This window comes from Streptopelia decaocto (genome assembly GCF_964273445.1).
Source record: "Streptopelia decaocto genome assembly, chromosome: 2".
Classification (NCBI taxonomy): domain Eukaryota; kingdom Metazoa; phylum Chordata; class Aves; order Columbiformes; family Columbidae; genus Streptopelia; species Streptopelia decaocto.
In genome coordinates this window covers 23364374-23381720 of record NC_138655.1, presented here as the reverse complement: position 1 = coordinate 23381720, position 17347 = coordinate 23364374, and the positions used below count along the sequence as shown (strand labels likewise).

At 37.9% G+C, this 17347-nt stretch overlaps 1 protein-coding gene across 10 annotated transcripts in view; it reads left to right on the top strand.

Annotated features, from left to right (window-relative positions):
* Positions 1 to 17347, top strand: part of VPS13B (vacuolar protein sorting 13 homolog B) — a 455756-nt gene that overhangs the window by 72540 nt on the left and 365869 nt on the right. For all 10 annotated transcript variants that reach the window (XM_082046868.1, XM_082046872.1, XM_082046866.1 and 7 more), the window contains 2 exons: positions 2239 to 2433; positions 3611 to 3735. In XM_082046868.1, coding sequence (XP_081902994.1) covers positions 2239 to 2433; positions 3611 to 3735 — 320 coding nt within the window. The remainder of the gene's footprint in view (positions 1 to 2238; positions 2434 to 3610; positions 3736 to 17347) is intronic.

The following is a 17347-nucleotide window of genomic DNA, read 5'->3' as shown; positions in this document are numbered from 1 at the left end:
TTGCATAACCATTTTCGTTGGCACAGTAACGTACACATTAATATTTCACTGGGGTCACTAATCTCTAGACTGCAACATATGTAAAATTTCAAGCCTGTGGCATTTAATTGGGGAGGGTGTATCTTAAATTTAGACTCCTTATCTTTTCAGTTAAGGTGTCTGGACTGAGTGAACTGGTGACACTATTAGAAAATGGGGCATTATCAAGTACCTAATCAGAAGCGTTATTTCTTTTAAGCCTATAATAACCCTGTGGATTGTGGTGCTTTTCACCTTATGGGGATGGGCAGATGGTATTTTAATATTGGGAGAACAGCCCCATATTTATTTTAAGTTTGAGGCGAACAAATTGAATTCAAGTGAACTTGTTGGTTATTTTTTTCTTTTTCACTTGGAGTTTCAGTGTGTTTCCTGAGTGAAGCCAAGCCTGTTCAAAATAAGAATAGTTTTGAATTTTAGATTGAAAGTCATACACACATCAACTTATTGTCCTATATTGATACAAGTTTAATAACATTTTAGATTCATAGAGTAACTTGGATTGGGAAAGATCTCTGGAGGTGGTGTCCACAAGTCCAACACCCTGCTCAAAGCAATCCCAAGTAGAGCAGATTGCTCCAGGTGTTGTCCAGTCAAGTGCTGAATTAGCTCCAAGGATAGAGCTTCCATAAAAAGCTTTCCCACAGACCTGCTTGGAGTTGCCTGTCTTTCAGTTTGTGTCCATTGTGACTCAATCCTCAGGGTACAGAAGCCTCTGACAAGAGTCTGGCCCCCTCTGGTCTGTCCCCTCCCAACAGGCAGCTGCAGGCCGCAGCAGGATCTCCCAACGGCCTTCTCCAGGCTGAGTGACTCCAGTTGTCTCTCTCTCCCAAGAGAGAGCTCGTGCCCCATCCCCCTAACCACTTTGGTAGCCCTCCAACAAACTTTTTCTGATACGTCCACATCTTTCTTGTACTGGATACTGTACTTGATTTTAATGGATACTATGAAAAATGTGTAAAATTGCAATATTTATTTTTTTGAATGGTTTCTGAGATGTCTGGCATGACTCTGAATACATAATATGACAATATAAAGGTTAGATCAGCATGAGTTTAGTATGGTGATAGTGCTTTGGAGTGCTAAAAATGTAAGCAAATATTTTAAAGAACAAAATATTTTGACTTTGTGTGTTCTTGTAATGGGTTGACCCTGGCCAGCTGCTCACCCAGCCACTCTCTCCTTCCCCTCCTCAACAGGACGTGGGGGAGAGAATAGGATGTGTCGAGACAAAGAGGGGATAGATCACTTACCAGTTACCATTACGAACAAAATGGACTCAACTTACAGAAAATAAATTTCTTGCCAATTTAAATATATTTAGATAGTGAGAAACAAAGACAAGAATCTAATAAGACCTTTCTCCTGTCCCCTCTTTTTCCCAGGCTCAACTTCACTCTTCTTCTCCAGCCCCACGACGCAGGGGCTGGGGAATGGGGAGTTGCGGTCAGTCTGTAGCAGTTCTGCTCTGCCACTCTTCTTCCTCATGCTTTTTGCCTTCTCCACCCTGTGCCTTTCCCACACTCCCTGAGGAAAAACTGGCTCTTTTGTGGGCTCTCCACAGGGCTGCAGTGTGGATATCTGCTCTGGTGTGGTCTCTTCCACGAGCTGCAGGGAATTACCTGCTCCACTGTGGTCTCCTCTGTGGGCTGCAGGGGCACATCTGCTCTGGTGCCTGAAGCACCACCTTACCCCCCTGTTCTTTCTTCTCTGACCTTGCTGTTTGTGTTGCTATTTCTCACTTTTTACCCCCCATCCTCTCATCCTCTCAGCCTCTCAGCCTTTTGCCTCTCCTTAAATATGTTTTCACAGAGGTGCCGCCAGCTTGGCCAGCGGGCTCAGAGGCATCTTGTGGTGGGGCCACTGCAGCACCGGGTAGAACTGGGTGAACTGTGTGGGCCCGGCACAGCGCAGCCCCTGATGTCCCTGCTGCCCGCTCCCCAGCACTTATACCTAAGACAATTCCAGATAAAATGTTTATGCATGAATTTCAGACTTCAGTGAAATTATTTTGAAAAGATTTGAGGATTTCTGCTATAATGACCACAAGGCTATGATATCCCTAAACAGTATATTACATGTAGATTTGCTTCTGAGTGAGGGAGTGGTAAGAATATGTAAATATGGTAGATAATACATCTGTAGTATAATAATTGCATGTGTGTTGTTTTGTTTCCCCCCCCCGCCCCACTATCCTAGAACTTAAGTGGACAGTTAAATGCTGCAAGCTTCCAGCCCCTGCGGCCTTTACCTTCCTTGCGAATTTTGGTGGATAAAGTCAATGTGGAACACTCAGTGCCCATGTACGCCGAGCAGCTGGTGCACACAGTGAGCAGCCTCAGCCAGCCCTCTGACAACCTGCTGCACTACTGCTACTCACACTGCTATCTGAAGGTAAAACAAGGCTGGAGATCTGTTTCTTATTGCAGTGTGCTGAGAAAAAGTTATTATAAGTATGGGATAATCCTAAGTGTTAGCAGGTTTCTTGAGAGAAAGTTTTCAACTTGTCTAAAAGGATGGGAAGTGAACACATTTCACAGAATGTCATCGTTTGGGATCGCTGCCTCTGACCTGAGCCAAATGTTTTGCAATACGAACAAAGAACTTCACATGAGGAGACTGCACAGACTAAAGCCCCAAGGTCTTTGTGGCAAGATGGAGTTAAAATAATTTGGAAAGAAACCTTTCCTCTCTTCTAGGACAGTGCTCGTAGAACATGTAGATTGCAGTGAATTAATAGATACCCTAATAGATATTTAAACAATAAAATTCTTACTCTCTGCATAGAACCAGCTCTGTCCCAGAACTGCATGGCAAGTGTTCAGTTTTCTGGGTGGCGTGTTTACTTTCTGTTGTGTTTAAAGCGATTGAGATGGTGATATTGCAACTCATCTGTATGTTTTTCAGTTTGAGGGCATTTTTTTCTATTCATTAAGTTCTTAGCAGATGTTTGATCAGTGTTTGCAAAACAAGGACTTCAATTTTGATTTTATAGAGTTTATTTGTTAGCTTTAATATAGACCAAAGTGTTCTGTTCTTATGTGAATGGTGGTACACACCATGTTAAATGGTGAATTTTACAACCATTTCTCTTCCATATTGAACACAGAAAAGTCATAAAGAATAGTTGTGATGAACCTTTCTTTAGGTGCTCTTATTAAGAAAAAACCTTTGAAGGGAAGCTTCTCATTTCCTTAAATACCCTTTCTTTTTTTTTTTTTTAGGCGAATATTATTTTATAAGAAAGGCAATGTGCAATCTACAGTTTTAAAGGATATAGAATAATATAGTTTAGTTGATAAATTATAATTTGGCATTTGAAAAAAATTCAGCAAAGCATCATTAATATTTGAGCGAAGAAAATATTTTTATATATATTCCTATTAGGACATTATTTTAGGTAGATTTTTTAGTTATTTTTGTGTTTGAGGGGAAAGCAATTATCTAAAAATAATATAAAATTTATTTTTTATTTATTGAGTGTATTTAAAAATGTGTTTGTTATAAAATTAACTTGAAAGTGATCTAATCATGTTACAGCATATACTTTGACCAACTTAATTTGTTTCAGGTATTTGGTTTTCAAGCAGCACTGACTTGTTTGGACAGTAAAGGATTGTACTGCTTCCCTGTTCCAGTTATCCCCTCATTCAGTACTGCTCTCTATGGCAAGCTGATCAAGTTTCCCAAATATTGGTGAGCATTAATCACATACAGTGTGTTTAAATAATATGTACTCAACTACTCTTGTTTTTTTAATGAATAGTTTAAAAAGGCTGAGCTCCATATATATCCCTAAACTTCTCTGTCTCTTCTATCATAGTCTACTATTAAGGCTGTTATCATTAGTTTCTATATTAGGATAGCTGATAATAAATATTTTAGGCCCTCGTTTAGTTGAGAGAAGAGGCTACACAAGCCCTGTAGTAAATAACTTTCTTCTAGTTTTTGTGGAATTCTGTGAACAAGTTTCCTTTTTTCCCTTGAGTGGATACGAAGTTGAAGTTATATACTGTTGGCAGACTCGATGTGTTTAACTGAACAGGTCAGCTCTTTCTGTTTAAAACTCCACCAAATAAAAAGCAACAAATAGGGACAAAAAAAGCACCGACCCAAACCACTCCAGCCCCAGAAAATGTGTTTTAACATTGTGATCAGGTATGAAGTTGTTTGTAGTAGGTCAGATTTTAAATGCAAACATTTATTTTCTGAAAACAATTCTGTGTGTCGTTATAAATTGAGCTATATGATTATTTTTTTAAAAAAAACTTTAATGGTGTGGAAATTTAGGATTTGAATTTAGTTCTACAGGCTAAATCTTGTGGTCATAAATTTCAATGTGTGATAGTTTTTTATTAATAAATTGTATTAATACAAATCTCTTTTCAAGAAAGTGCATTTAGGCATTTCTTTGGACAGAACATTAGTTTCCTTTGTCTCTCATTTTGAGCAGTAGCTGTCTGTGATACTACTCTGTGACTAGATCCATACAAACAATCTTGTGTAAAATGACAAGATAACAGGAAAACATGTTAACATGTTAAATACTTCTTCTTCAAATATTATATGTTGTATAGCTAATTTGTAAGTCATTTGTTCGTGAAAGTTTAATAGATTATTAAAAAAAACCCTACGCATATGATTGTTTATAGTGTCACATATACAATATATTAGTTTGTTTCTCACCAGCTGTGATACAATGTTAAATATGAAAGGTTTTTAGCATAATCAGCACACCACCAGGTGGTAGCAGCCTAATTGACTTTGTTGTATTTTCCATCAATAGTTTACAGAAGTACTAAGCACTTCAAATGAATTTCTGTTCTCTTGTGGCATTTTGCAAAAGAGAATAAATGTTAGCAGGATAATGTATGATGAGCACATCGCTACTGTTAGGATTGACAGCCTTTCCTGACATGACCTGGCTTTTAACACTAAGCTCTGGTTAGTGGTCCTTATTAGTAAACTGTAGAAATAAATCAATGTTTAATGCTAAACTTAAATTTATTTAGTACATTATAAAACCCCTGGTTAGTTGTGCAAACCAAAAAAAATACTTCAGAGATGGAAAATGTTTGGAAAAAAAATCTACCATCTCATAAGTTGATGGTTTCTGAGTACTGGTGCTCTCTCGTGAGCGCTCTTGCGCTCTCTTTTGTGTGTGCCTGTGCTCACCGCACTCAGGCTATTGCTCCCTCCTCGGTTTCTCAGGCTTTCCCACACACGCTGTTCCAGTCTTACCGTCCTGCGCTGTCTCGTGCGTGCACCCTCGTGCACTCGCATTCCCTCTCTTGTGCTTTCTCTGCTTCTCTCTCGTGCTTTGTCTTGCTCGTTTTCTTTCTCTCTCTCTCTCTCTTTAAAAAATATGTTGTATTATGGTGTGTCCGCAGCTGGAAAAGAGAGTATGGTAAACTAATAACATAGAAAAATAAAAATGAGAATTAGGTTTGCGGACTGGAGGCTGGGAATTGGTCCTGCCTTAAAATAGCAAATCATCTATCAGCGTTTGTTAGTAGATCTTGTGAGACCAGCACTTACTGTAGTCGAGTGTATTTTAAAATAATTTTAGTAGCTTTCTTGCTTTTTTCTGTGATATCTTTCTAAAGCTTATTTATTTATTAACAGTGTGAAATCATTATATAAAATCAACGTATTCCAACAATTTATCTAAACTAAGCAACACCAATTTGCGGGTAATAAAGTAGAAAAACAAATGAGTACAGCAGCGACCTGGTTAAATGAAGTGTAGTTTGAAGTGAATAAAACCCCAGATGAAACACATCAAATAGCACTTGAACTAAATCGAAATCAGCATGAGGACTGAGAGCTTCATTGAAGTCATGCAGTGAGTGAGAATTAGTCTGGTAGGATAAACTGGTAATGTCATTAAACTTAAATTCGGTCCTCTCCCCTAAATTATACCACCTGCTTTATTTGGATTTTTAGATTTCACATTCCAGAGTTTCTTAAAGTACACACATCTGATGCTACATGTGTTCTTCTGTTTCTTCGTAGAAAATATATACCGCAGACCATACCTTTTAAAAACAAAGACATTTTATGAACTGTTATGGAATCCCTCAGGTAGTATGTTTTGAGTTAGCAGTGAAAATCTCAGCTTTATTTCTGACATAAATCAGTAGAATAGCTTTCTTTTCTAGTTTCAACATAATAATCTCAAAATGTATATGGTGTATAAAATACTGTTGCAATATTTATTTTTTAAAACTAGTTGATAAACATTGGTAGCATGTTTTAACAGATAAAACTTCAGCAACATCAGCCTAGTAAATTCCAGTAAATTAGCATAAATGTTACAAAAGTGCTCTTTTGTTTGCCTGCTAGATTGATGTCTGTTTTAATTTCAGTTAATACACTTTCTTCTTATAAAAGCAATGTGCTCAGGCTCACTAGTTAACTAAGTCTTGAACATTTTAAAATTGCATAGCTAATCGATTTTTGTACAAAAGTAAAAACATTTGGTCTTTTGTTTTTGTCAAGCATAACAAGATGCAAAATACAATGTTAATGTCAATATTTTACAACATACTTTATGTAGTGTTGCATGCCAGATTGTAAAGCAGCTTTCAAAGCTTTCAGGAGGATGTCTAAAAACAACTGAGAATTAGCAGAATATGGTTAAAAGCCTAGAATGAATGACAAGAATGTTTATTGCCAAACAGAAATCTTAGAGGAATTAGCTGATTTCTTTTTATTTTTTTCTTCTTTTGGCTACGATGGCTGTAGTAACAGATGAGGTAATCCAGTGTAAGACACTTCAGTGTTTTAACCCTCTGTCACTAATAAAATATCAGTTTATTTGACTTCTGGAGAATTTTGAAGTAATATTAAAGAATATAGATTCTGAATAGCCTGCCTTTATTTTTCTGATATCTGGATTGATAGTGAAGTGTGCTGTCTGTATATTTTGAGCTACATATTGGTCCAGTTATGTGTGTTATTTTACTGCTTTTCTTTTCTTGAGCTGTCTTCTCTAAAACCCCGTCGTGTGACAAGCGTTCCAGTCGCTCATTTTCCTTTATCAGGTCTGTGGGAAGGTTCTTGCTGCTTGTCTCCGGCTGTGACAGCTTTTGAGACTCTTAAACACTGAAATAACATAATAAATGTGGATGATGTGATCTATCCCTGCCCCCTTTTTGTTCATCTTCTTAATCCAGTAGTCTACTTTCAGGCGGTCCATTTCCTTGATGATGTGTGTCCTCTTCTTCATTTTGAGATCAGAGACCAGAGCAAAGCTGCTGCTTTGCTGTCTGTAAAGAAGCACCAGCACAAGCTTGGCTCATAGCTGGTTGTGTTAAATTTGAGTGTGAGTGAACCTTTTATGAACTAGTTGAGGACTTGCTGGCTAAATGAGTATCCTAGAGGATTTCATGGCCTGCATTTTAGTTGTTAGAGAGTAGAGATCAGTGAATTGATTGATCTTGAATTGTTACTCTATCAGAACAAAAATCTGGAATAAAAACTTGTAAGTAGGTCTAGATAATTACTGATAAACAAAAAAAAAAAAATCTGTGAGACACTGTTTTTGAGCTGTTCTCTGCAGATACCCTCTTAGGAAATAAATTGCAAATTAAACACAGGCAGTGTGCTAATATTGTCAAGCAGTTTCTGACTAGTAGAGATTCTTGACAACATAGGATTTGATTTGTGTTGTCATTGTCTCTTCCCATCAGTGCTTTTATTGAAGAGCGAATCATTAAACTTTTGTCAGCTTTTGTCAATGTAAAACTTGCTCTGCTGTTAAAGGAAGTCATGTATATCATATGCTGGGTTCCTCAGCTGCCCAGAGATATGTCACTTGTTTAGCCTCTGAAAGCTGGGATTACAGTCCTGACATGGTTTTGTTAATATGTGCCCTCACAGTACTGAAATATCACTACAGAAATCTAGATACAGAGATCCTCATGTGGAATATATATGTGTATTTTCGGTAGGCTTTGTTTTTATGAACACTCAAGAGCATTTATACAATATAGCTGTTCTTAGTATTTCAACGCATATTTAACTTAAAGGTGAATATTTACTATGTCTGTAGAATCTGTTACATTTACATTAGATTGGTACATTAGGTTGTACCCTCCTTCTGGCTAACTATTATACCATGATATTGAGAAACATTGCTGACAACCTTAACATCAGCATTTTGTGTTTTCTTAATTTACTTCCTAGCTTTTGTTTGAACTTACCGTATAGTTGCCAGTGGTTGCATTGTACACATAATTTGGTTTAGCATTTTTAATTTCTAACTTCCATGTTAACATTACAAAAACTGAGGATTTGGAAGATCTTGTGTTATCACTATTTAGGTTTCTGCTCAAGCTTTTGTTACTGTAAAGGTGTTTGTATTTTTATACAGCTTCCATTTTTTCCCTTCATGTATCCCTTACAAGGCAAACATCTATCTCTTAATCAAAGCCATGTGGTGCTATGCCATACAATTGTATTCTTATTGACAGAATTTATAGTTAGACTCATTATAAAATCCAGTAAGGTCGTTATAAGTCCCAGTATGAGTCAGGATGTGCACTTGCTCATGGCTGCTTTATGGGTCATCTTGAAATCCCTGTGTGCATTTCATGGTATCACAATGAATTGACCAGAGTGAAAGCAATTCATGCTGATCCCCAAGCGGTGCAGTGGCTGAAGATCTGACTTCTTGCACAGTAAGAAGTTTTTAGCAAGGAAACTAGTTCCTGGTGACATGGCCTTTACTGACAAGGTACTACTGTGATGACAGTAGGAGATTTTAGGATTTGCTGCTTACTGAAGAGCAGATTAAAAGTGTATAGTGAGGGATCAGGTGAACTACCTGTCTTTGTTACTTTTTTGATTGAAACCTCTTTGCAGAGCATGTTGAGTGGGGTGACTCTTCTTAGAACTAGAAATCACAGTAGATTTGTGAGAGAGTCATGGGATGCAGCCGTCAGGCAGTTCAGTGCGATTCTGCTTGTAAGAGGTGAGTGGATGCTGCTGGAAGGAAACACAGAGCCAGGTATCCACAGACTGTGAGCATTAGATCGTAAGTCTAGGAAGTTTTCCAATGAATTGACACTTGAGTCTTGATTCTGGCAGCCTGCTTTATCGACTAGTTGTAGTAAATCAAGAATAATGTCAATTTAGATTGCATAGGGATTGTGTTTCACATGGGCAGTTGAGGGGCATGCTTGGTTCCTGGCTCAGAAGCAGAAACAGGTTGAAAACACATGAAACTAATTTTGTAGCATTCAGTTGTGACTATTAGTTATGTCAGTAATTGGATATAACTGCCAGATGAAAATTCAGGGTATCCTTCAAAACTGAAAAGATCTGCGATTGCGTGCCTAAACAGATGCCATCAGTGTATGGGACAGGAGAGGGTTTCAGCCCTGTCAGCATCATGTGAGTTAGCGCTAGCATGTGTGAAAACCTGTTTGAACTGTTGAGATATGCCAGTGATATGAGCCATGCAAAACCAGGCAGAAACAGTCATTCTCTTGGGTTTTGCAGAGCTGGTTGTGCAGAATGGCCTCAGATGTAAACAATCAGCGTAGGGAGTTTACTGGACTGCTTTGGCGTTGTGAACTTCTCTGCCATTGCCTACAAAATGCATCAAAGAGCATAATGCTAATTCAGATGGTCTTTTTGCTGGTGTTTCTTTTTTTTTTTTTTAATTTATTGGTAGGGTTTTTTTCGGTATGGTTTTGTGAGCAACAAATCTGACACTTTCAGAAGTCTGGATTATTGTACGTCTTTGAGGAGCAGGTATGTTCATGTATCATAGCAAATTGTGAACAGTATTACAGGGTCACTTAATGTCTTATTAGGATGTTTTTTTAATTGATAACATGGTTTAACATATCTTCATTATAAAAGTTAAAGTAAGCCACGCTTGTGTATAAGGCTGAAGATGCTTAAGGAACTTGTGGGGAACATTTTCTAATCTGCAGTGATAGTAATGTGTCAAGCTTCAACATGAACATTTTGGGGCACATTTCAACTGCACTGTTCTGGAAGGAGCTGTGGTTACCAAGAACAACCCTCTACCCAGGGGAGGGGTTTTGCTTTCTGAGTACATGGCTTGCAGCTTGATTAGTGTGACAACAAATTAACTTCAGTTGGAAACCTGTAGTTCAATTTTTTTTTTTTAAATCTAGTTCAGATCTAATGTTCCTGCTTCTCAGCAGATGTGGCAGTCAGTATTCAGCAAATCTGTTAAAAGTGCTCTTTTAATCAATGTAAATTGGAAGCAGTCGTATTTTTTTAGTTTTGTCCACGAGGAGGAAATTCAGCAGAGTTGACAGTAACGAGTGGTCAGTCATCTGTAGTTTTTCCACTGTAGTTATTTAGACTAATTAATTGTCAAGGCTCTTCAGTGAAAGTAAATTAAGCCTATTAACTAATATCTGTCCAGGGAAAGTGATTGCACATGGTGAATACTTTATCCTGGTTGTTGTAACTGTTGCCATCAGTGCTTGCTGACATTTGTACTAGAAACAAGTAAAAGGTATTTATTTCAAAATGTGTAGGATTTTCAGGGTTAAAGCTACGTTTTCATTTACTTGAGACTGGTGAAGAGTATGAAAAACTGACAGTCGTAAAACTGAAGTGCTGTTATGAAGCATAAATACTGAAGAAAATTTGAATCTGTAATTTATATTCCTATTATATTGGATGTATGTGGAAATTCTGTTTCTCCTAGTGTTACCACTATCTGTGGGAAATGCCTATTTAGGATTTTCAGTTATATTCTGTTTGAGGCTTTACCCATGTAAACTCTGTCTGGAAACATCCACTGGTGGCAATTCTTCACACACAGTGTTTGTCCTTTTATTTCTTCAGAATTTTGCCTGCAATTTGGTGGCTTCCCCTTGCCCCCGCTTTTAAGTGTATCTGTGAACCACAAAGAGAAATACAGTCTCTGAGGGGGCATCCACACTACCGAATAAAACACTCCAGAAATCTGTCCGTGGCCCTGAGGCCGTGTGGCCTCCTGTGGCTCAGTTAATATCCACATGCCTACCTGTAGCTTCCCCTTCCACTCCCAATAGGAGCAAAAAGTAAAAACATAAAGCTAAAAAGAATATGGTCAGACTTCAGCCCGGGTACAGCTTTTGGTATGCTTGGGCCCTTCAGTGTTGTTTGAGCAACTGCCAGCTACTGTGGCCCCAAACTGGCAGGGAGCGAGCAAACAGGTAAACAGTGTGCGCAGACGGGGGCCGTGTTGGAGCCTGTGCTTGGCCTTGCTTTATTGGCAAATTAAGGATGCAACCTGCTTGAAACATGCATCCTGAAGCTGCAGGGCATGGAGGGTGACTGTGGTGGCATCCTGCTAGCCAGCCCCATTCTAATGGTGGTCATTACATAGAGTACTTCGGTGTTACAGTTGTTCTCTTACTTTTCACTTTTTTCTTTACATCTTGCTTTTAAGAAAATTGCATGGCAATTGATAGGATTGAAGAGACTGTTTTAAAAATCTGTAGTTGTTAAATACAGTAACTTGAAGAAAAAAATCAGATTGTCTTTCATGCATTAGGACTTCTAGTATAGTTCCCTGTAGAATTATCTTTCTGAAATTGTGTTATTCACCTTGTGTACCAAATACTCCTCTTTCACTGATGCTGTATGTTTAAAGGCTTCTTGAATAAGCGGTATGGTTATTGAACTAGCTTTATAGAATTGCTGATTTTTGCTTATCTTTTTATGGTTCCATTCATTACACTTACGGAGCATTGTTATGTTTCTGGACGAGCTGTAGCATTTCCTTCTTTGGCTCTGAAGAGCGTCACTCACAAGTGGTAAGGCTTCATTTCTACCTGGAATGAGGTATTAAAAACTCTGTAGTCCTGAATTTTACACCTTTTTTGCAAGCATGTTAATGTGACACTCATTTAAATTTGATAACCATGATAAATGGTGACTAAAAAACCCATTTTATTAAAAAAAAAATAAACCCTACATTTATCTTCACTCAGAGCAACAACTAAACCAGATATAAAGACTTATATGCATATTCACCTGTTCAGCTGTCTGTAATACCTTAGCAGCTTTACTTTATCCGTGTTCATTTCTAGGTAGAAGAGCACACTGTCCTGTGTTCAGCATCATTTGTTTGCTGTGTGCTCCTCATGCTTCTTCCCTCTGGGACTCAGGTGTCCCTTTTTTTTGTTCTCTTCTATGGGAATAGTCCTTCTCATAGATCAGGATGTCTTTGGTTCTAGGCTGCGTGTGTACAAAGAAACATCCTCACCATTTTTCCTCAACACTTTTATCCTAGTTGTTCATAGCTTTTATTATTAAAAAAAAACCTGTTTCTTTAGCAACGCCTTTTAAAATAAGTTGAAGTACTCTGTCAGCTGTACACACTGAAGAACAGGTACTGTATTGAACACATGCTAATGTGTGGACCTCCATTGGGCCTCTGTGTTCGGTCGACATTGTCTGAATTCCATTGGGCTTTCATCTTCTCAAGGACATGAGCTCCCAGTTTCTGAACAGGATTTGTTAGTATGACATGTTTTGGATGAGAATGTTAAAGGGCAACTTGAGCAAAAAAGGAATAATGAAGAACTGAAGTCAGGCTTATGTGGCATGAGGCCCTTAAACAGAAAACTTTGAGAATAAAATCTCTTTATCAGAACAGATTTGGAAATCAGTTATACATGTTGCAGGTGCTTTTGATATTTATGCAAGAAATGGAAAGGATTATGGTGGTTAGGACAATACAAGAACTGTGGATTCATTTTTCAGTTAATCAGAATTTTTGTTCATTATAACATATTTTTTTTTTTTAAAAAGTACACTTTTTAATGTAAATTAGTTTTCTTTGCTGATGTTGAACTAGCATTTTATTGGAGTTTAATGACAGATTCCAAAATGAACAATCAGATAGAAGGAAATATATTTGGTAAGCATGATAGTCAAGAAATATACATATACATGCAGAATGACAGAACCTAGAATCTGATTTTTGTATTTTTAATTTTTTAAGGAAGGGAAAATGAAATTGTTGTAATGCTGTAACTGACTTAATCTCTTGCTCTGAAAGTATATGTATTTGTTATACTACAACTTTTATTTTGCATCCATCATGGATTTGGCTGTGTACTAATGTTACAGCAATGAAGTGTTTTTTCTCACATTGTGTTTTACTGTCAGCATCTTTTCTTCAGTGTGTGTACGTGATAACTTTGGTCTTGAAGAATCACTAGGTCTTGTGGGGTTTTTAAGTAATTAAACAGACATAATGAGACTGACAGTGAATAGACCAAAACTGAACACAAAAACCCTATATCCATAGAATCTGCTTCTAAGTTTGTATTATTCTTGAGGAAAAAATGTTGTGAAGTCAATGCCATAGTCGGTGCTTAAGATGGTACATTTAGATTTAACAGTAGTTTTAGTGTTTGAAGTAGAAGTAGTATGCATTTGCTGAGATTTAATGTTTTCTTTAAATAGCTTCTGATATCATGTCCTTACCACAGATAGGGCCTATGAGCTGGGCTGTTTTCTTGTAAATAATGTTTATGTAACTTTCAAACATGTTTGATAATTTCCAAAATATTGTAATAAAGAGCAAAGAGGAAAATCTTTGCAAATTTGTGGAAGGAAAAGTCTTAGAAACTTGAAATCATTAGTAGAATAGAATAGACTAAGAAATGAAATATTTGCATGTTTTGAAATAAATTTAGTTGGACGTAATTAATTTGTATTTAAGATGCCAAATTTCGCAGCTCTACTGGAAATCAGCAAGGTGATTCGACAGCAACTTAAAAATGAAATAGTGAGTGCAATTTTAAAAGAGCTTATTGGACAGAAATCTATATTAAAACCCCTTAATTGTGCTCCTAGCGATTAAACAAAAGTCTGTCCTTCAAAATTATATTCTATATTCTGCAAAAATCTCTAGCAGAGGCCTGCAGTACTGGCCGCTGAGCTGCCCGTGTGGTTTTCCAGCAGGTGGGATGGTTTCCGTGCGGGCGGCTGCTCCTGCCTCTGCATCCAGGGGAGGATGCTGGGGGCAGGTGCCTGTTTTGGGGCTGGCACAGCATCGCTCTCATTCCCCTAATGACACTAGGTTAGGTGTGGATGTCCTTGTCACACAGCAGCAGCCTGTGTGTCCCATTCCTGTTTCGCGGCATTGTGTTCAGCAAACAACTGTGTTTGTCAGTGCTGTTTTCTCCACTGAGCGCCAGCGTGTTTCTGAGCCTTCTTGGCTTCCTGTTTTACCTGCTAATGGCAACCAAATGGCTCCATGTGGCAGATTTAGAGGACTGATTTAATGGCTGTTGCTGCTGCTTCTGGGAGTGCGTGAAGGGGGAAGGAGGAGAGGAAAACGGAGAGGGAGGGTAGAGGGAGAGATTGCTTCTCTGGACAGTAGTGCAGGCTGCTCTGTGGAAGGCAGTTCCCCAAACCCTGTTTCACCCCCGTGGCTACTGAGATTGGATTACACCATGGTATCCAAAGCAGTGATACTGGATTTACAAAAGCTACAAAAAAAAACGTAGCACATGTTTTGTTCTAGTAAATATAGATCTTTGCTGTTAGGAGGTTTATGGCCACTAGCAACTTTTACTTGGTTACCTCTGGTGGTTTTGGTGATCTTGGTCATCTCCAGGTTCCAGCTGATTTCCCAACCCCCACGGAAACAGGAGGTAAATGATAATGTTTGCATTTATTTTGGCATTGCTGCTTTTCTGAGTAGGAGCTAGTTCTTCTGAAAAGATACAAAACACAACTAAAATAGTAGATGTAAAAGTGCTCTGCTTCTGGTACGATTCTCTCCATACTACCTTCATCAAACCAGTGGTCCCCTACAGAAAGTCCTTGTTTCTTTTTGGGTGTTTTGATCTTTGTTCACTGTAATGAGTAGCGTGGGTTTTTGTGGTGTGTTTTTTTTTTTTTCCTCATGGCCTTTATATTTTTATATCCTTGGACACAGTGCAACCAAATGCCATATCCCTTCTCTTGTCCCCACTATTATCAACAATCATAGACATTAAAATTCCTAGATACAAGTAAAAAAAGTTACAGACCTTCTTGCAGAAGAAAGATGTTTAAAGGAAGCATGTCCTGAACTGGCATTAATTGCATTCCATGAGGAGAGTTTCTTATCCCTTGTTTTTTGATTTCCCATTTCCCGCCCCTCCCCCCCCCCCCCCCCCCCCAACCTTGTGGAGTTCTGAAGATACAGTTCTTCAAAGATATAACTTTATAACTTTATGCACAAAGTACAGTTGGTTGATGATGTGTGTAAAGCTAACCATATATAGTAAGGACATAAAGAACACTGAGGGCTCGTATTGTAATGTCAGAGCAGAGAACTTGGAAGTTTATTCTTGTTTCTATTGGTCATATCACTTACAGTATTCTTTCTGAAGACAAGTATCAACTGGTGGTTAGAAAAGGAGGCTTTTTTTTGAAGGAAGAAATAGCAATTTGTGACTGACCTCCACTTGCAGTTTGATGGCAGTTCAGGCAGATCCCTGACATCTGTCCATTGATGAGCTTTTCCAAAGCCAGTGAGCTGAATTTGATCTAAACATCCCAAATATGTTTCTTTAATACAGCTGCAGGTTTAATATGCTCCTGCATTACAGTTTCAGCAGCCACCATAGTTTATCATGTGTCCAAAAGTCTGAAAACGCAACCACTTGTTGGGTTATCTCTAATTGGTATCAACAGATTTTTCGTTCAAATTTGTTGCATTTTGAGGCACACGGGCAATGACTTGACTGGAAGCGGGGACAGTCTGCTTTCTTGCCGCCTTTCTTGAACTTCTAATCCAGTAGGTGCAGAGACTCATCTGTCGCTTAGTGCATCTGGATTCAAGCTGAGGGAAATTAAGACTTTCCTACCCTCACATTCCAGGTCTTTGCTTTTTCTTGCAGCCTTCGACATTTTCTCTTGGTGTCTCACAGCAGATAAAGTTACAATAACCATTCCACTGAGGGCACTGCTGCTTAATTCCTTGTTGCTTCACAAACCAGTTTTATTATTCTCATGTAATGATCATAATTTTAAATCTAATGATCATAATTGTTAATGTTCAGATGTAACAAACCAAACTAAATGATTTTAAGTCTTTTTTTAATTCATTAAAAATTGAAAAAAGTTGCTGAATCTTGAAGTTCATTGTTTTCTCCCTTGTAATGACCTGTGTGGGTAGCAGTGTTTCCTACAAATAAGTGGCAAAGGCAGCTGCTGAAAATTCACCTGTATTAAGAGGTGATATATCAGGCAGCCTTTAGTGAAGCCTGTACAAGAGCAGAAGAGGTTTTGAAGATATTGGTTTTGCAAATGTTTTTGGAATTCAGTGTTTCAAAGCAGGCGTCATTATTATTTTTTTGATAATAATAAACTTGGTCATCTTGCTCAAATACCTGTATGTTGCTGTCTGAAGACTAAAAATTGTGGTAGCATATGCAGACATGTGGTATGACTTTTTTATTGTGAGAAGTAGTGACTTCAGTCTTGCATTTTAAAAAATGAAAATTCCAAGACTGTAGTGGTTAACTTCCTTTCCCTTTCTTCTTCTCCCTGTGCGTTCCCTTCAGAGTTCTGACATTTGTCATAGCTACTTGCTAGACACTGTTGCCCTTACCCAATCATAGTTGCTTAAATGTTAAGAAAAAGCATCAAAATTGTCATTTTCTTTAAATTCATATGAAAGATCAGATTAGGTAGGAATACGGATTTGTTGTAGGTATGTAGATGAAGCCGTTGTTCATGTTGCCTGTAAAAGCAGGATACGTTTTCTGTTTGCCTAAGAGGAAAGGTGTGCAAATGCTGACTGAAATAATTTAGGCATTTAAAGTGCGTTCAGGTTCGTCTAAGGCACATTTGCTGGGTTCTAGTAGCAGGTTACTGGTTTTGTTATTTTGGAAAAAATGAACTAATCGTATTTTACTGTACAGGATATGAGTAATAACAAAAATTAAATTTTTGGAAACATTTTGCAGGTTCCAGCTTTGCAGTTGGGGACTCTATATAAACCTCTGGAGCCAGCTGTTCACCGCTATATTCTTTCAATCACTCTGAGGTGTTGATTTTAAAAGAATGAGTTGCTGTTCCTAAAGTCTACAACTTGAAAATATTTCATAGCAGACCTGTGAACTTACATGGATTGGTTATCTTGGTGCCTATGCATGGTGTATAATAAGGACCAATTCATGTTTTCATTCAAAAACAGTGAGGAAAACTATTTTCTTTAATGGTACGCCAGATTTATCCAAATATTTCAGCAAGTCTGTATTACAGTTTGTCAGCAAACTGGGTACAACCAAAGTGTATTTAAAAATCATTTAATTAG